At 47.4% G+C, this 20093-nt stretch overlaps 1 protein-coding gene across 5 annotated transcripts in view; it reads right to left on the bottom strand.

Annotated features, from left to right (window-relative positions):
* Window positions 1-20093, bottom strand: part of SLC43A2 (solute carrier family 43 member 2) — a 33924-nt gene that overhangs the window by 6354 nt on the left and 7477 nt on the right. For 3 of the 5 annotated variants that reach the window (XM_054209025.1, XM_054209026.1, XM_054209027.1), the window contains 11 exons: window positions 17943-18132; window positions 16863-16918; window positions 16026-16102; window positions 9513-9605; window positions 8552-8685; window positions 7905-8107; window positions 7146-7289; window positions 3781-3919; window positions 3215-3347; window positions 2182-2255; window positions 316-439 (listed from right to left, as the gene is read on the bottom strand). In XM_054209025.1, the coding sequence (XP_054065000.1) occupies window positions 316-439; window positions 2182-2255; window positions 3215-3347; window positions 3781-3919; window positions 7146-7289; window positions 7905-8107; window positions 8552-8685; window positions 9513-9605; window positions 16026-16102; window positions 16863-16918; window positions 17943-18132 (1367 nt within the window). Of the gene's footprint in view, window positions 1-314; window positions 440-1280; window positions 1566-1925; window positions 2256-3214; window positions 3348-3780; window positions 3920-7145; window positions 7290-7904; window positions 8108-8551; window positions 8686-9512; window positions 9606-16025; window positions 16103-16862; window positions 16919-17942; window positions 18133-20093 lie in introns of those variants that run through there. The other 2 variants (XR_008467718.1, XR_008467719.1) reach the window with 2 other exon arrangements.

Here is a 20093-nt window from a genome sequence, read left to right as displayed (position 1 = left end):
TCACTTGCTTCTATCTGACAGATTTTGACTCACCACACAAACTGTTAGCAGAAGGTACTTGTACAGCCTTCTCCCTTCCTCCCTTTTTCCATACACCAGCATAAGTGTTTAATGGCTTTCCCTCCCAGGAAATCATTACTCACACCGGGAAGGGTCTCCTGGACAGCACCAAGGTAACAGCAGGCTGAGGGTCACGTAAAGTCCCAGCTATTTTTAACCTTGGTCCATGTACAGAAGTCCTTTTGTTTTCAAAAAAAGCAAGCCAAAAATCATCTTAACCACCAAGCCTTCATGTTAAATTTGAGAAGAACTTGCCCAGAGAGGGTCTCCTTCCAAAGGTCCCGTCAATGCCATAAAAAGAGGCTGCTGCAGAAGGGCGAAGAGGGCACTGACCAACGACTGCAACCCTGTCAAGCTGCCAAACTGAGTAGAGGGGTATCTGTCAACAGAGAAAGCAACAGCATTATTATATGTCACCTTGACTGTTCACATCCCCCAGATCAGATTACATTCCCAGTCGACTAACACAACAGAACACGGTCCCAAGACAGGCATAATACGAAGAACTTTTCTCTCCTGGACTTACGTATAACTACCTCTTTTTTATAGAGTATTTGGTTACACCCGATGATGTGCACAGTGCTTTCTAGGGCAGAATGCCACCGGTGACAAGGCTAGAGCCTTCCTTTTCAGACTATGCTCATCCTGAGCCCTCAAACTTAAGTAGTATCAGATCCAGCACTTGTTTTGTTTTCCAGCTGTACCGTGGGCAGGTGGAAGTGCTTATACCACTACTGTTCCTATTGCAAAGGGAGAAGAGTGTTGATATTTACAAGTTAAAAGCAACGCCTCTTTATCCAGATGACAGCATATGCGGCTGAGCAATTATTTTCATCTGGTCATAACCATTTGCTCCCTTTAGAAGTGAGTGAAACCTGCACAACAGGTTAGTATGTGTTTTCCTTTTTAGAGGACAAGTCTGATCCTATGTCAAACTAAACAATACTGTTGATTGGAAAGTGCTGAATATCTGATACTACTAGTGGAAAAATAAATTTCAGGAACAGTCTACCATCTTTCTCTTTCCATGACTGAGTGGTGTTTAAAAACGGTCAGGTTAAACTAAGCTTGGAAAGAAAGAAATGGATCTAAACCTTCAAATACTCAAAAAAAGTCACATTCAAAGCAAAAATACCTCACTCCAGAAGTTCCGGAGAGTTGCAATGGTCAAACAGGATTAGTTTACAAGCAAGCCGATATGTACAGCAAGAGGCATTTACCTTGCCTAAGACAAAAATCTTTTGCTTCTGGCTGCCAGGGAACGAAAAGTTTATACATTTTTGAAGCAGTCTTAGATGGGTTTTCTAGTCTGGATTCCCCAGACACTGGGACCGAAACCTTTGACAGAAGGAGTCTGTGGAGTTGTGGTCTCCATCCGTGGACATATTCAAAACCCAACTGGACGCAGTCCTGGGCAACCTGCTCTAGCTGACCCTGCTTGAGCATGAGGGCCGGACTAGATGGTCTCGAGAGGTCCCTTCCCACCTCAACGATTCTGCGATTCTCTGAAAGATAACAGCTTCTTTCTGCTCCTCTGTCCAACAGCTCAGGACAGAGGGGCAAATCTGTTTTCAAAACCAAAAACATTGCTTAATAAGGAAGAAAGTATTTAGATTCAGCTATTGATAATTTTGATAAGTTGGAAACGGGATGGATGATCCATCCTGGAAACGGGAGTAGGTATCACTAATGGTATCTTGAGCAATGCTTAACCTATGTAATTGCAGAGCAGACCAGTAGCAATGTATTCAAATATGTTAATGTTTTACCTGGACCACATGCACATAGCTACTCATTATAAAACAAAACAAAAAAAAGCCTTGAGTTTTTACTATATAACCTTAGTGTCAATAGCCTAGTCTCACCTGAGGCCCATATATAGCTGTGCCTGGCTCACTGCGGTAGCTATGCCAAAGGGATTAGCTGTTTCCAAACAAGGAAGGCACCAGCCAGGACTTCAGTCCAGCTACTGTCATATCCAGTGGTGACTGAGGAAGCAAGTTGCATCATTTCTCCCCTCTGACCATGAAGACTTCACTTCCTGATCTCCCTCTCATCTGGACAGCTTATCATCCCAAACCAGTTTATCTGGCCAGCCATGTATTATAAGCACAGACTTACACAGCTGCATAGAGGCCTCCAACGGCTGAGTGGATGAATCCTCTCACGATTGTGTGTAAAATGAAGGAAAGAATCTGGAAAGAGAAGCAGAAGAGTGTCACGTCTTAGGTGTGCCAAACCCCAACATACCACCATTCCTAAAAGCTGTTCTCCTCTCTAATACAAGGGTGGGCTTGAGGAACCCAGAACCAAAACCTGACAGATCAGCATAAGGGAAGAAATTTGTACTCAGCTCTAAAAGCACAGCTTTTCCTTACTTTGCAAAGGCTAACATGTAGTGCCCCCTGAGGTTAACCATACACAAGACTAATCTCATTTGTAGAAGGCACTGCTGCAAGGACATGTCCCCAGCAGACCGTGGCCAGGGTCACCATGCTTTTTTTTTTTTTATTGAGTTTAGTTAATTTTCCACAAGTTATTTCAGACAACATGCAAGTACGAGCAAACTAGGTCTGTTTGCCTACATCATCAAGGCATGTTTAAGTATAGCATAAAATCACTAAACTCTTCTGCCGAAACCAGGTGGTGCCACAAAATAAATATTTTAACAGGTTTATAATCCCACAGGTACCATTGGGCAGAGCATTTGATACAGAAATAACCTGCTGTATATATCAGTGTCACGCTTCTTACAGCAAGTTTTCTGACCATAAGCAGCTTAAATTGAACCCAGGCTAAATGCACGGGCACTGCTGAGAGGATCTCTCCTGGAGAGTATGGAAGTATTTGTTGTTACAGAGCTCAGATGCAGAAACATCTAAGTTTGAATAAACTGAGGATCAACTCTGACATTTTAACTACAGCTGCTTCTTTAGGTTCTCCCAAGAGATGTAAACCACATGGTATTACTTGTTTCAGCTCTAAGACTAGAGTTCCCAAAGCAGTATAGAAGTCTCCCAGCAGTGGCACAAACCCCTCCTACCACTAACTGGTTCTGCTGGCTTACAGGACCTCCCGCACTGTCCTGCCTGCCACTTTGCCAGGACCCACGCTGCCATCCCCTCCAGCACACCCATCCATTTGACCTATTTACCTGCAACGGTAGATTAGGAATAAGACAGGTGATTCCAAATCCAACCAGCAGGAGATTTGTGAATACAAAGGCATTGGTGGCATTGGTGATTTTCTGGATCTGACGATCACGTTTTTTCTTTTTCTTGTCACTTCTGGAAGGATAGCAAAACCTATGTTACAAAAAGCACTTTCAGCAGCTACGGGAACTCACAGCAAGATTCTCCACATATCACATCAACTCTATCTAAACCAGTTTGGCTAGGGGTCTGCCTAAGGAGGTGGTGGGATCTCCAGCAGTGGAAGCTGAGGAACATCTGGGCAATTATTTCAGTGCTGTTACTCTTAAGGCTAGAAGGGAAGTCTGAGCCCCCCCGCTACAATTTAAATTTGCTCTTCTTGACTGATCTTAGTGGACATGGAAGACAGTTTGCTCCTTCCCTGTGCAATTATCAAGTCTTCCTTCAAGCTTTCTTTTCTATACTGAAGAACCAGTATTCTTTTCAGTCTTTCATCATAAAACACATTAGGCAGAGCAGTGGGGGCCTGCTATGTGGCTGCATGTCCCGTGTGGCACACACTACGCACTGCTCAGCGTTGCTCTCCTCATTCTCTTCTGAGCCATCGTCGCATTCTTTCATTCGCCAGTCCATGATGTACCCAATCACAGGCGCAGTCAGCAAGCACAGCAGCTGCAATACCCCAAAAATGGAAGTGTAGAGAGCCACTGCAGGGAAAAAAAAAAAAAAGTTAAAAAGTTGTCAGTCCAAGTGATACTGTAGCAGCAACAGGAAAAGAGAGTGACAGAAAAGAAACTGTTCCTCCCCATTAATCGCCTCTCTCATTGAGAGCCCAGATCCCATGTACTCACTGGCAGGGCTGAAGGAGCTGGGACACCTAAGCCCCGCTTCATCATTTAGCCTCCCAGAGGCAGGACAGTAGAGTGGACATACTGTGCGCACTTGCCTCAACCATTCTGATCCTGCACCAATGTTCTCTGAGCAACATCAGCCCAACAGCAAGTAGGGCACCAGGAATGGGACCCAGCAACTGCTTATTGCCAGAGAGGTTTCCTCTGGCTAGGACCAACAGGGAAAGTTCTTACGAGCAATAAATCCTGCACAGCCTATCCTGCCTTAGTCATCTCTTCTCCTGCCCTGCTGGGAGCTGCAGCTACATCATCTCCAGCTGGGAAGCTCCAGCAAGGACAAGCCAGGCTGGGAAGGTGAGGACTAACCCATTTTGTGCAGAATGGACAAGTCTGGAGGCAGGGGGAGGGGAGATCAGCAGCAAAAAAACCCCCACAGCATCTGAGAGCAATCATTAAAAACCTCAAACTGATGAAAATTCCCCATGCGTTCAAGATGGGAGAAGTGTCTGCATGGCTTGCTAAGGGAAAGCTGATGCCTGCAGACTTAGAAGAAACTGTCCCCTCCTGTTACTGAACAGTTCCCCCACCCTGCAATGCTTTTTCCACTTCCTCTCTGCAGCCCACGTGATGGATTTGTAGGCATCGCACAGAAGGGCTGGTGAGTCATGGTGTACCACAGCTCCGAAATGAGGATGTAATTTTGAAACTGCTCATCTCAGCACAGAGTGCTTACAAGTTACAGCACTGTAAGCAAAACAACCAAAAAGAATTTTAGTTTGACCCTTCCAATGCATTTCTAAATGTACCCAAAGCAGTACAGACAGGACTTACACCAAAATCAACTTGAAATGGAAAGAAGTTTCCAGCAAGCCTTTTTCTCCTATACAGTTGTAGCAAACCCCAGCAGGGCTGCCTTGCTGTGCCCAGGCATGGCATCTGATGATAATTTTCCTGGCTCCAATTGCTGGCAAGGGAATCAAGAGGAACTTCCAACTCCAACCTCCAAACTTACATTCATGCCCCCATTTACCTCCGCAAAGGCAAGCCCTGAAGTGGCTCCACATCCCATCTCATTATAGCAACTGCTGTAGCCAAGAGAGACAGGTGGCATCACCCTCTACAAAGACTCCTGGAGCTGATTTGCTGTTGTCTGGTTATTTTTTAATAGAGGGTAAGAAGCAAGCCACGCTGTCATGTATTGCCTCTTCATGCTATTCTGAACACTTAATCTTGGGCTCTAAACAGCAAAAGCAGAAGACAACTTGAAGCAGAGAATGAAATTTAATGGGATCAGCAAGAGAAGGGAAGGAGATAGAGTAGCTGCTACAAAACAGGGCCTCCTACAGAGCTATTGAACCCCTTAGCTTCTCTCCTATCTTTGGGGGGGTTTCAGAAGACTGACTGCTTTTTCCACAGGCTGGCTGCTTTTTCCACCTCTAGGTTTCATGACAGGTATAAATCACGATGATCTGCACAGGAAACTTGACTTTCACGGACACAGTGCCTCACTGCAACTGGAAGACTTTACTCCCCACCTGAATTATTTTCCTCACATCATTTTCTCCTGGTCTATTTATTTGACCATAACACTTGCAGGATTGACTTCAACTCTCTTCTTCCCTTGCTGGGTGCTCCTAAGAGCAGTTGCATTTGGAGGGAGCTCTCTAAACAGATCCCATTCAAGTAAACAACTGCATGAAGAATGAGGAATCCAAGGGAGCAGTGTCCCATCTTCTCCTGATCCGCATAGATTACATTTCTAGAGAGCTGCACGCGTCTTGGAACTGCTCTCCCAGCCTGACACTGCTGTGACTAGACAATACCACTGTTTTGCTGATGCCATGGAAACACCAAGACAGCGGATTGCACTGCAGCCCAGGCTGCATTCAGGGGGGAGAGGGGAAAAATGGGAAGAAATTTCAAAGGTGGGACAGGGAAAAAAAAAAAGAAAAAAAAAGCAGTCCACCCAAGGGACACAATCCCTTTTTTATCATGGAGCTTGACCTAAACAGAATTGGCAGCACATATAGTTAATGTTAATTCTAAAGTACCAAGGAGGGGAGGGGAGGAAAAAAAAATGAAAGAGAAATAACTAGAGCAAGCCAAGGTAAAATGGAAACAAAAAAAAAAAAAAAAAAATCAGTGTGAGAGTCACAAGGTAAGCAGAAAACTAAGCTGTGTTGGGAAAGGTAAGCAGTGTGAAGTTTGTCCTGTTTACTGTTTCATGTCTAAATTGGCTCTTGAGCCAGGAGATAAAGAGCTGAATGCTGCAGGCTGTCAAAGGCTCAAGAAACAAAGCAATTCAGGGAATGCCAGGGCACTTGGAGTTTCCTGAGTTTCCTTCCCTCCCCCAGAGCTCACTCCTGTTTTCAGAGGAGCGCCTCTTGATTTATCAGCTTCATGCAATCCAGATTTAACAAGTTCAAACTGGATCTTACTACAAAGGAAAAAAAAAAAAAGCTAAGTCTTGTTTTGCAATCCTGGGTATTTTCAACAACAGTAAACTAATGTACTCTTTCCTGCTTGCTCCATGTACTGAATCAGAGATATAAATACAGACGAGTTCAGTGCAGCGAGCACCCCTGAGCCTCCCCGGCACACACCAAGCTGCACAAAACAGCTATGACTTCACTTCTCCCACCCCCGGCTGCTGCTGGGCTGAGACACCTAGTCCAACCATTAGTCATGAGAAGTCAGCTGCTCTGTACTTTGCGCTTGCTTAGGATAAGCAAAGCAAATACCTGATGAAATAGGTTTTCCAATTAAAAAAAAGTTATCATAGTCCATCCTAAGAGGCTACTTTCAACAACCCATCTGGGGAAATAACATGGAATAGTATTTAACAGACACTGGGCTAAAATTAGCTTGACATTCAAGTGTCTACCTTGCTGCCCCTCTGTCCTGGGCTAGTTCCAGCCCTCCGCTAGACCCTACCAGCAGCTGTCAGCTGCACTCGGACACCACTAATTGCCATACACGGTATATCTGCTGAGTAATCAGGCTTGCTGGCCTCTTGCAAGGACCAAGTCTGGGTCAGGTCCCAGTTCCAAGGAAGCAGATAAAAGTCTTCAGGTTACCCTACCTTGATTTTCATCTCCAGACAGAAACTCAAGGATGGTATTCATGGCCCCCATGTAGAAGATGAGCCGCAGCTGAGTGACACACATGGTGATAAGGCTGAGCAACAAGATAGGACTGAAGACACTCTTCATGAAGGAGGGAGAAGCTGCAGAAGGAATAACAGAGTCTCTGAAGAAGGCAACATACCTTCGTAAACATGTCCAAATTTAAAAGAGGCTTTGGCCTCAGGGTTAGAGGTCTTCTCCTAGCTAGTCATGCCACCACTGCATGCCAATGGCAGCTCCAGTTAGCAACTACCTGGTGCCTTACAAGCTTCCATAATGAACAGCTATACATGCTTGGAGTTTGACTACCAGTAACTGGACCAAGGGAGCAGGAAGGAAGATTCACCTACTTCTGGATTAGAGCAAAAAGGAAGCTTCAAACCATTTGCTTTTGCCATACCCCTGAGTAAAGAAGGCTTGGTCATGATGGCAACAGTCTACTGCACTGTGCCAACTGCACTGCCCTTTCACAGCCATACCAGTTATCCATGCTGTTGTCCCCACCACTGGCAACAACCTATGGTTTATTTAGGACAGTATATAAGGACAGAATTCTTTATATAACTCAACTTGTATTTAAATAATGGTGGCTGGCACGTGGCCCTGGCAACACATGGATCACATATCACTATCTCATAAACAGGTCTGGAGCAGAACAGGGAGGCCAACGGCCGTGTGCCAACACAAACATCCCTAGGGCACTCATGGAACCACACCTGCATTGTCAGGCTGGCACTTCACTTCTAGGTCCACCGTAGATAGACAGAGCTTGTTGTTCTCTTGCAAGGCTGTCGGCTCCTTGGGGCCCTTCATGGAGCTCCCCACACTGAGACGGCGCCCCACAGTCGTTACTTGCTTGTAAAACTGCTTCCCAGTGATTTTGTGATCAAATCCCAGCCAGCTGAACTTTATTTTCACCCTGTTGGGCAGTAAAGAACATGAGAGCTGCAACACAGGATGGGGAATCACAGGCAGCAAAGTTGCAGGAGTCAGGAAGGCTACGTGTTTTCATCTACAGGCACTAGTTTCCACCCAGAAACCCACAAGTGGTCTGGATTCAGAGCACAGACAGATACTTCCCCTGGGCCAATTTGGCACAGGTCAATATAGAAATACTTATGACTACTGACAGGTCGTTCTCCTTCATAATTCCTACGTTTTGGAAAGTTCAACTTTCCACAGATATTCACCAGTCAAGACATAACGCTAATGGCAGACATAAATCCTCAACCTAAGAAGGAACGGCAGCAATAAACAACATGCAAGGGAGTTCCCTGTCCACTCCTCTAAATTAGCCGTGCCAGCACTTTCTAGAGGATTAAGAATAGGATTAGCCCTCAAGGCCAGTTTAGAGGACACTTACGAATAGTCCATGTCTTCTGGTCCTGGGAAAGGTTCCAGTGGCCAATTGAAGAAACAGTTGAGGAAAACTAGTCCTGCACAGCTTGCCCAGACAAGCAGAATAAGGATGAAGGAGACCCCAAAGTCATATATAACCTGGAAATCACAAGGGAATATGGTTTTGGCTATAAGAGCAGAAAGATACTTCAATATTCTTTGAATGAGGTCTGAAAGGAAGCTGTGGGAAAGAAAAACATGCTGCATTTAAAATGGGTTTAACTCAAGTAGTAACAAAGAACAGTTCTGTGACTTGCAGGCTTGGAAAGAGACGTATATTCATGTCTTTAACAGCAGCTATAGCAACAACAGGACCTCCAGCTGGAATAGCATGCAGTGGTATTGCAGACGACTGCCATCAAACGTTTTCATCTAGGATCTTCTCCTTGGAAAGCCAGAAGAAGCTTCCCTGCATACTTGAGATTACCTTGCTTTTGCTATACTGCCCTTATGCTAACTCTGCAATTAAACATCTCTTGTTCAGAACCACTAGCGATCTACCAAGGCAGCCCAAGTGACCATCTCTTCTGTCCCTTCAGTGCTGTTTGCTAGCTATGTTCAGAACCAACCACCAGTGACAATCACACAGATTAAATATAGATGGGTGTATTAAATATACATATATATACACACACACTCCTTATAGCTTAAAAAAAGCAACTTTTCAAAAAAAATTTTCAGTTTTTCCCTTCTACTTAGCACCTTTAAAATTTTACAGTCTATTAGCAAACAGACTGTTCTATTTGTTGCATTCTTGAGGCAGTCACTTGGGAAATCTTTTAACAGACGGGAACTGAATCTTGCAAATGCACATATCTAAACAAGTGCTTTAACAAACAGTCCCTGTTTCTTGCCACATTATTGCTAAATGGTGCAAAACCTCAGCACACCACCACCAGTCGTGAGTCATGATCCCACGGTCTCACCTTGATTCCTGGAAAAGTCACAGCAGAGGAAGCATAGGAGCCAATCATCAGAGCGATGAACGTGGAACGAAGGTCACCAAACATGTTGGGCAGCTGGGGAAAGAAGAATCGGTTGAAACAGGCTGGAGCCAAGAGAAGGGCAGAAGAGGGAAGGTGGTTTTCTTGAGAAGACAAAGCTAACGGCAGACATAAATCTGACATTTAGGATTAAGACATCTGGATACCAGAATCTGAAGAAGCCAGTTTTACTCAAGAATGACTTAGTGACTTAGCCTTTCTGGATATTGCTCCACAGGTTGCATTGGTGTCTCCAGCACCAGGGAACATCTAGAATCCAAGATTTATGTGCTTAATGACACTGCTTCTTTCCAGACTGACAGCATACTTCGCATTGGTTACACAGGAGTGTTTGCTCCAGCCCTTGTGCTTTCTTTAAGAGCTCCTTACCCCAAGCCTGTAGCCACCACCTCTTTTCCTCTCCAAGAAATACATGCCCAAGTTCTCTACATATCACCCACTTTTTAGTCAAGAGTTGTTAGACACAAAGCCTGTGATATCTGCACAGCCTTTAACACACCCGGCAACACCTTGAACTGCCAGGTTTGTTTATGCACCTTGGGTCAGCACCCAAACCTTTGCAGTAGACCAGAAAATTCCTGTTATAAGGAGAAGGAAGAGAGACAAACAGGAACTGTGTTGCTGTTTGCATTTCCATTTCTAGCTAAGTCCCTGGTTCCTTCTGAGAAAGCGGACTCTCTCTATGAGAGGGGATAAAACTGGTCATTTCTGTGTCAGTTGGATGGCTCAGACGCCCAAGTACGCTACCTTGGAGCTAGGTGCAGGAAGGCAGTTGGAAACACTAGATTTCCAAGGCTTTATTGCCCAGTGCAGCCACAAAGCTGCTGAACTGCACAGCAAGAAGCGGGCAACAACACCTTGCGTTGCGATACCTGCCACCCACCCCGCTCTGCTGCCTGGGCTCCTATCAGGTGCGGTGGCATTGCTGAGAGCAGACCAGGCTGGTTCTGCAAGGATCTGTGGGGAAAGCAAAGCTCTCAGGCGGGGCAGCTAGAAGCAGGTCACAGCAGCCACTTCTGCCACTTCAACAGTAAAAGCACTCCCAGGCTGGCTCTCCAGCTCCTGCTTCCATTCAGGACCCAAAAGCAGATCGGAACAGGCAGAAAGAGCTGCGAGACCTTCCCATTCTCCTGGGAAAGGAGGAACTCCCTGTTTTTCTAAACAACCAGAAGTGAACAAGTTTCCATAGCTGACTAATGGTGGCCTGCAAACTGGAAATTACAGGGAGAAGCTTTGAAGTTGTAGGCTACTGAGAGCCCAGCTGATACCTCCTGAAGCTGGTCAACAGGCAGAGATTCTGCTGCCGGCAGACAGACTTCCCTCCCACTTACTCCCCAAATTCACCCAGGCATCACTATCACATCAGCTTCAGAGGGCCTCAAAGCAGGACACTGTGGGTGCCTTCTAGGACTGAAGGCACAGCCAGCATTTCATCTGTTTAAAGATGCTGCTGAACAAAATGATTCAGAGAACATCAGACCTAGTCTGAGCAAGCAAATGCTGTCATCGCATTCCCCTTCCACTGCTGAAAAACAAATCCATCTTTCCCAGGAGTAGCATATAAGGCAAGCGAATCTGGCTTGTGTCACGGCAGGACCAGCCTGTTTACAACACAAGTATTCCTGTGCAGGAACACTCTAGGATCCATCTGGCTGTTTATCATCCCTCTGTCTCACTGCAGAGCTTCCTATGCAGTGCAGTCTCCAGGTCCTCAGATAACCCCAGCCGAGGAACAGCAGCAATGATGTGCCGAGCCTGGTGCTGCTGGTGAACCCCGAGCAGACACACACGGCAGAGGCAGAAATCACCGCACTCCTCTGCGGCGAGGATCCCCACACCCATCCTCAGATCCCTGCATGCGGGAGAGCTGCCAAGAGGCTGCTTTCAGGAGCTGCAGACAGGAAACGGCAAAGGATCCAAAGGTCTGTTACCAGGCACAAAAATCTCTCCTTGGAAGCGGTGGCCTAAATACACACCCCAGAAAAAACAGCATCTGCAGAATACAATATCTGCAGGTTGCAAAAAGGCTAGTCACTGTCACCAGGCAGGGCATTCATTTAATCTCAAATACCCCAAGCCTAAAATAATCTCCAGAAATTACAATAAACAGCTGCTCCTGCTGGGGAGCTCAGAGCAGGGCAAGAGCTCCACAAACACAGCTGCTTCTTGGCTCGGGCTGGTTTTCCCCAGCGATCACAAAAAGCCTTTTTCATACAGCAGACAAGCAACTCCCAGGTGAATCCTCCTGCTCTGAGGGCTACTGGAGACACAGAGCAGGCCTGAAAGCAAAGGGGTCCTCTCTGGGAAAACCCAAGTCCGCTTTTGCCTCGATGGGGACAGAAGTCCTAGAAAGGCTAGAAATTCCCTAAAATCCTATTTGGCAATAAACAAGCAGCCAGATTAAAAGAAGTTGGACATAGAAGATTTAAGGTCTTATCCAACCCAATCAATCAAAGCAGAAGCTGCAAACACTGAGCACTTGGGAGAAAAAGAAATCTGAGAATACCTCGAGGGGCAGAGGGGAGGCAAAGGGAAAGGTAGTCCAGACCCGGACAGAAAACCTCTCAGACTGCGAGCGCCAGCACTGGCAATGCCTGTGCAGGTCTCGTCTAAAGACCAGCTACCAAAATAACACACAATATTTACTAAACCATCTTTCACGCTGTCTTTCTAGCAGCAAGCATTGGAAAAAGTGAACCATAGAGAGGAAAAAAAACAAGCCACAGAGCAAGTGGGCTCTTTGTTTTTCTGCCACCAAGAAGATCTGATCCTCATTCTGATCTTATCCCTGCGGGCCAGAAGGGATTCCTCCACCAACTCCTGCCCATTCCGGTATGACAGCCGCAATTCCACAAGACCTACAATGACAGCAACTTTTACGCCTCCTGTTTAAAGGTCAATAATACTCAACGTATTATTAACTTTATGCCCCATCTGAAAGATACTAACTTAATTTTGCCATACCATAACCATTTTTTCCTGGAGTCCTTTATTACAGGTATGCAGTCCTAAACCGATAAAATAATTTCCTCTTGCAGATTCTTTTCCTCACCTGCCCTATAGTGAGTTTAAGACCTTCGATCATTTATGAATTTTTTTTTTGGCTTTCTCCTGGAGACAATCCATAGACAAACGATACCACAGTACTATTTCCAAACCCAGTTTCCCTCCTCTTGCAAGGACTGTTTGAAAGAACTGTGGAAAAAGTCAAGGGATTGAGGACTAGACGACTGGAGAATGGTATTTTTGTTCAAGATAAAGTTTGTTTTCCCTATCAGGGGTATATTTGGAAGTTTTACAGACACTAAAAAAATATGTTCTCCAGGAAAGCCCCACACTGCCCGCTTTGTCCAAAGCATATGGAAATTCCTGTTCCCGTTCTCCAACAAACAAAAGATCACAGAGCCCTAAGTTTTCCTAGCATTTCTGAGCAGGGAAGATTCCCTACATGAAGATGCCCCCCCGCTCCGATGAAAGGGCGCTGTTTGTAGCAGAAAATAAGAGCAAAGCAGCTGTAATTCTTTGAAAGGAAAACAGGACAGAAAACAATCTATAAAAGGCTCTTTGTGGTAATTTATCACACATGTTTATTTCTTTGCATGAAATAGCTTCGGAGCAGAACCAGCGCCAGATTCCTGCGTTGCTGTCAGAGCCACCAACACAGATCTGTTTCCATTTCCAATCTTCACTTATATTGGCTAAGACCAAGTCACGAGGCAGAAATCTCCCCTCTGCATTTTAACAACAGGCACAGTCTGACCTTGTTCCCAGAACTGGGAGCAGCACCGCTCGCTCGCTCGCTCCCCCTCCTCCCCAGGCCACAACACAAGGCACCCAGGAATTGCAGCAGCTTGCTTTGGCTCCGCAGCTTGCCACACGCTTTCGTGATACCGTGGGGACTCCTTACTGAAAAAGGCTTTAAACCCAAGAGGCAAAGCTTCGTGGAGTACTGTCCCAGGCTGTTATCCTCAGAGATCCCGTTTATCCCTTGCACAGGCACTGAGGATCCCCGTCTCCCGCCCTCCCATCAGATCACACCATGCCCACACACGCAGGTGTCTCGGGAGGTTTCAACACCCAGCGAAGCACCCCAAAGCCACGGCACCTGGGGAGCATCCCAACCCCACACGCTGCAGGGGCTCCCTTCACGGCCACCCTGCTATGAAGCGGCAACTGTGACCCGCCTGGGGTGGCGGAGGACCAGCTCACGCACCAGTGGGTTTGACCCATTTCCCGGGGCACTTCAGGTCACTTGCAGCTGGCAGGAGAAGGAAGTCACCTAGCTTTGACTTGTGCGTGCACGTGTGTGCTCAGCAGTCGGTGCCTGTGTCAGCCAGAACAAGCGTCCTTGGCACCCGCAGTTGATTAGTGCTCACCGCCTCTGTGTAATGAACGTCCTTAAAGAGGTCTTCAAGCTTCCCCTTTCAGCACGCACTTCAGCCTCTCCCGGGCACAGTGCAGAGAACAGTGTGTGCAAGCCATGGACCTGTCATCCCCACGTCCCTCCCCTGCCACGCTCCCTGACTCCATGGGCCACAGGTGGAAGGGACCCACGAGAGATCACCGTAGAAGATGGCTCTTGACACACCAACTGTGAGCACCTCAGCTTGCAAGCAGAACCACGCAGGGACAAAACGGTAAGCTGCCAATGAGTAAGATACACCTGCTTTTAACAGTCACCACCACAGCTACGCTGCGATGTGGGTGAAGAAGCGCTTCCCTCCCACTTTAGACTATTTTTAATCACATTCACATGCCTCAGGTACCGAAATGCCTCCGTGCAGCTCTGCAGGGAGACACAAGCCGCTACATCTGAATCTGGATGGGAGGAGTCAGGCCTGAAGCCACCTCAGCTCTTTACCAAACACACTGGTGTCTGGAGGGGATGGGCTCCACCTGAGGTCTCCCTGTGCAAACTCACGGCATCATTACTTGCTTCAGACCTCCTCAAGGCTTGGATCTCTTCTTGGAAGATCTGACCTTTTTTCCTGCCGCTGTACTTCCTTAGTGCTGTGGAACTGGCTCGCTAATAAGTGGCTTTGCTTACTTCTTCTGGTGCTAAAAGCCACAGTACAGCACAGCCAAGATACTTCTGCTCTATCCTTGCCCTCCCTCCTATCATCACCAGTGGCTCTGAAATAATCTGTGACCCCTTAATAACCACCCAGAGAGACCATAACCAATGCTGGCAGCAGCAGGGTGGGAATCCTCTCCTCTCCCGCAGCAGTGCTGATGTGCTCCTCTCTTCCTTGCTTTTATTTCAAGCGTGGCAGGATGACATTTGCCCCATAGTTCTTTGGGACAACAGCCAAGGCTTCCAGTGAAGAACATTGCATACGAAGGAAAGACTGACATCTGCACAGAGTTTTGAAAGCTTCCAATATACGAAAGCAACAGCAGCAGCAACACCACAGTACACACAGCGATCTGTACACACAGCGATCTATAAACCCAGCCTCTGCCAAATTTAGGCCTCAGGAGTTCAACCAGTGTCTGAGCCTTTTTCAGATGGTGTCTAAGCCTTATTAAATTAGAGGTAACCTTAACAGAAAGTTTTACTTCAACAGCAAGCTCAAGGCAATGCAGTCCAAATCTGAAAGTTTTCAACCACAGCTCAAGAAACATCAGTGCTTCCCAGGCTGTTTTCTGGGAGACTTTCCACCCAGCCCCACTTCAGCCCCACTGACAAGGATTGGGGTAAGGGGGTAGAAAATAAAGCAGCCCCTTGGAGGACGATACTGCTTCTGTCCCCAGGCAAAAAGAACCCCAAAACACAGAGATCCACCTGACAGTTCTTGACCGACGCTTGCAACACAACCCATGAACTAAAGGGATCTAAGCGTGCTCTGCAGATGGAGCTGGGTGCATTCAACAATGCAGCATTTCTAAGGAAACCTGGAAGCGACTTCTTATCCTTCTGAGAGCAAAAGCTTTTGTGCTCGAGAACAACCATTTTCCCAGGCCGAGATGTAAACTGCGCTTGCAAAAAGCTGGTCATACCCAACTGCAAGGGTTTGTGCCCTGCTGATTCTTCCTGAAGTACGTCAATGCTAAATCCAGTGCAAACACATGTCCAGCCTGTGCCAGGTAGCTGGGCACTGGGTGTACAGGCATATGACAATTTGAGTCCTAGACAAAAACACTTCCTCCCCGCCCCCCCAGCCCCTTCACCTGAGATGCAAGGACCAGGTAAAAAAAAAAAAAAAAAAAAACAAAAACAAAAGAACCCAAACAAACAAAAGACTGGGGAAAAAAGCACCTTTGAGTAACCAGCTAGTACTCAGCCTTCCAGGTAAGAGTGACTGACCCTTTGTACCAAACAAAAACACGTCCTGTTCAAGCCACAGGCAGAAGATACACTTTGTTCTTCCTTGCTAGCCCAGCTCACCGCTTAGTAAGGAATAACATAGAGTCAGGTAATAAGTCTTCGCTTACCGTAAGCGATGTGAAGGTCATGCACATCCCACCAAAGCCATTCAGAGCCAGCGCAATGAATATCAGCACAGACAAAGCTGCAACAATAACAACAACAAAAAAAAAAAAGATACCCTTAGATTTACTGGGGTGGAGAGGGAAAGGAGGTAGAGCCCTGAGGGCTTTGGTCCTGACACGTAAAAACCTCACTGGATCAACACCCTGAGGACATGCCACGCTGTTCCTGACCCAGCGCCCATCTCCCCAGCCACACAGACGGGCAGGGCCAGGGCTCTCCTCTAAGACAGAGCGCAGGATGGGATTGTCTCTCTCCAGGATGGAAGGGGTTCCTTTCTCTAATGAAGAGACTTGCTAATGCAGCTTAAAAAGGAAGATTCACTTCAAAGAACTGGATTCAAGGTGTCATCTCACTATCTAGTCTTGAGGAGCAAGCTCCATCTATCCCTGGTGAGAAAGCCAGTTACACATCATGTGCTATTACCTATTTCCCAACCCTGAAAAAAGCCATGAACTTGTTTGGAATCGCTCCTTTACAGGACCTGGCCCTGCCCAAACGCAGAGCTGAGAGACCTGGCTATCTAAGATGTTTGGCCCTTGCTACGGTCTCCACTTAGGGTTGTGAAACACCAGCCCTCCCCAGAGCCACTCAGCTCCCGCAGGCCAGCACACGCTTGTCTTGTGTCCTCAGCAAGACCCCAGTACAGCACTGGGGGTGTGACAGTCCGGAGGTGTGATAGCCAGAGCACACAGTGCCATGCAGGCTTTTCTGCTTCCCCCAAAAAAACCCAAGCCACAGCCCCAAAGCCCTCCCAGCTCAGCAGAGAAACACCTACTTACAGTCTGGGTTGCTGGCACCGTACGCGATCAGCACGCAGGACACAGCAAAGCAGGCACTGAAAGGGAACCAAACCCATGAGTTTCTTACAGACAGCCTTACACACAGTAAGTTACTTACACCTTTACCCCCTCAGCACCTCGTTAAGCAAGCATGGTATAATTTCCGTAAGAAGGAGGGAAGCTGGCGATTTAGAAAGAAAAATCCAGGGAAATACCCAAATATTACAGACAAGCCTTGCACAAGATCTGAGGCAGCAACCTTTCCTCCCAGTATTGACGCAGCTTTTGCTGAACCTAAACTCCCTACTGGTTTTCTAGCACAGGGCCAGCCCTCACCTCGAGGTGACCAGAGACAGCAGCAGCCTTTGTCCTGAGCCCCAGCTGTGGTCACATCACTCACAGCCTTTACCTGCTCCTCTCTGGCCGGGTCCAAGTGAGACATTTGCCCTGTTTTCCCCACTCTGCCTACAAGCCAGTTTGGTTTCTGGCACAGTTCAGTGCATTAAAACTCAGCAGTGCTGGGGTCTACTGTGCCCAACAAGTCACTAATCCCTACATGCCGTGATGGGAGCACCTAACGAGCTTGCTATTTCAGGTAGAAAACAACACACACCACATGGCAGAGAAGAGACCTAGAAAAGGCGGGCAGAACGTGTTTATCCCCGAGTTAACTCCCCAGCCTGCAACCGATGGTGTAACATCTTCGTTTTGTGCCTCTTGGGCCATAGCTCACAGCTCAAAGAAAAAGCTATCCTCCATGACTCACAAATGACTCCGCTCTTCCTCCAGGCTCCATCTGGCCAGGGAACACGGAGTAACACTGGAGAGCTGAAGTGTGGACATGGAGTCCCAGGCCCTTCCCTTATGGAGCAATTCACTGTGCTGGCCGAAGTCATCCCAGAGCTGCTCCAGTGCCCTGTGCATGGCCAGCAGTTCCCAGCAGCTCCCAGCCCCATTCCTCACACAGTTCCCGAGGCTGCAGGGACCCCGCAACAGGCGCAGCGCCCAAACACCACCTATCTGTCCCAAGCAACCTGTGAATTCACCCCTCAGCCCACCCGGGGAGCCCAGGACACCCACCTGCCAAGCAGCCGCAGCTTGCGAGGGCCATACTTGTCCATGACAATCCCTAGGGGCAGCGTGATCGCACTCAGCAGGAAGGACCCAATGGTGAAGGCCAAGTTCAGCATTTCATCCTGGGCGTTGCAGGAAGGCCATTTGTGCTCTGAAGTTGTGCTGTTCTCATGTTCAGGGCTCCTGGTGATGTTTTCTGCAGAAGCAGGAGAGAGAACCATAGTTGTAGTGTGTTAGGATGAGGCTTGCAGCGCTGCAGGAAGGAGGGAAGGGAAAAGCCCCACATGCAGGGTGCCACAGCACACTGGGTATACACCCTCCATGCTCCATTTTTGATTATAATCAGTGAGAAATGGAGAAGGGAAAGAAGAGCAGCAGAAGGACAAGGGAAACCTGATGAGCTCAGCTGGGAGCAGGAAAAGGACGCGCAGGCACCCAGGGGACACGTATTCCACGCAGCAGCAGGGTACCAACCTAAGGACAGATTCATTAATTTATGAAAACAACTATATACAGCAAGGACCTGGCGATTACAGGGGACTAAATCCAGCAGAACCTGAAGGGACTAATATAGAAATAAGGTCCTCCTATCTGCAACTGGCACGTTCTCACAGATCTTTTCTCTAACTAAACCGGGAGTGACAACTACAGCCAGATCAGTTATTTCAGGCCCTGATACTGGGCTGACAAAGCCTGGCACCGAGCAACGGCCTGCTCAAACGAAAAGCTTCCTACCCTCACTGCGGGCATGGGGGTGAGGAATGGCTTTGCAGTAGTCACCCGGCTTCCCCACTGCCCTGGCTCTGAAAAATCCCTTCCTGGATTTAACTACCCTGTTCCCAGGAGGGCTGGCAGCTCACCTGCCTTCTCCATTTGTTAAAGGATTGATGCATCTTAAACTTCTGCCCCATAATTAGCATCTTCTGTTCTTTCCAAGTGGGTTTAGGCCACACAGATCAATTATATCTCCAGCTTTCTGTTCTTGCCCTCACATGAGGAACTCCTCATGCAAACTCCCACGCTCAACAGAGCCCACGTTGTGTAACAGAGACAGAAATGGGATGGTTTAAAAAAAAAAAAAAGAAAAGAAGAAGTTCACTTTTCTTTGCAGTAGCAGTTTTAGTGCCTCATGTCAACTCTGCTCCTGTTACAAGCCTATCCCAATATGGCTTATAACTCCCCAAGTGAGCACGTGTGCCATTAGACTTTCATTAACCCAGGGCTCTAGCGCACTCCACCTCTCCTCCCAACGCTTATCTGACTTACAAGTAACCTTTGCTGGTATGACAAAGCACTTGCTTTCTTGCTGTTGCCGCAAGCCAGTGGCATAAAATGCTCTCCTACATATTTAATAATGGATCTGACAAAGTTCAATATTAAAGGAGGAATAGACAAAGAAGTCACCTACATAACCAGCCGCATGGAGCGAGACTAGAGTTTGCCAGCAAGTCCTGGTCAGTTAGTTAGTTTAATTAGCAGGAATCCCTCATGTACAAGTGACTTCACGTTCACTGCTTGGTGCAGCTTGTGGAGGAGATCCCCTTGGCTGCTCTCGCCCTCCCCGTGTCTCCGGAGATCACACAGCCCCATCTTGCAACTCCTTCCCTTCTGCCCAAGCCTCAACGCCATTACAGTTACTGGTTTCACCCTGGTTCTCTGAGCTGGCCAAAACAATCCTCCCAGCTTTGTGTCCACTGCAAACAAATCGCGCTCCACCTTCCAGACATCAGGTATTAGCAGGAATTCAGACGCTGGTACCTGAAACTTATGAGCTGCCTGAAAACCTTCCTCTGCCCCTCCCAGCACTCCAGGGAAGGCACATGGCGTTTCTCTCCGTTTACACTGCTCTCACCAACACGTTTACTAAGGCGTCTCAAGCCGCCTGTGGCTAGCGATGACTGTTTGTTCCTTCCGTTTGCCATGTGCTCCTGATTGATAACTTAATCTGTCCCTTCTCTTGCCCTGCTAGTTGTGGGTAGCCAGAGTAAGCAACAGAGATATCCCCAAAAGGCCACGTGTCCCATCAGCATCCCTTCTGCAGGGAGGACAGCACTCCAGCCCGAGGTTCCCAAGTCACATCCTTAGAAATCAGTCCTGGACAGACATGGGAGGCTCTCTGCAGTTTTCACACTACATCTCAATCTTTTTAATCTTTTC

This window comes from Rissa tridactyla, chromosome 7 (genome assembly GCF_028500815.1).
Source record: "Rissa tridactyla isolate bRisTri1 chromosome 7, bRisTri1.patW.cur.20221130, whole genome shotgun sequence".
Taxonomy (NCBI): Eukaryota; Metazoa; Chordata; class Aves; order Charadriiformes; family Laridae; genus Rissa; species Rissa tridactyla.
This window is presented reverse-complemented; position numbering and strand designations above follow the sequence as displayed.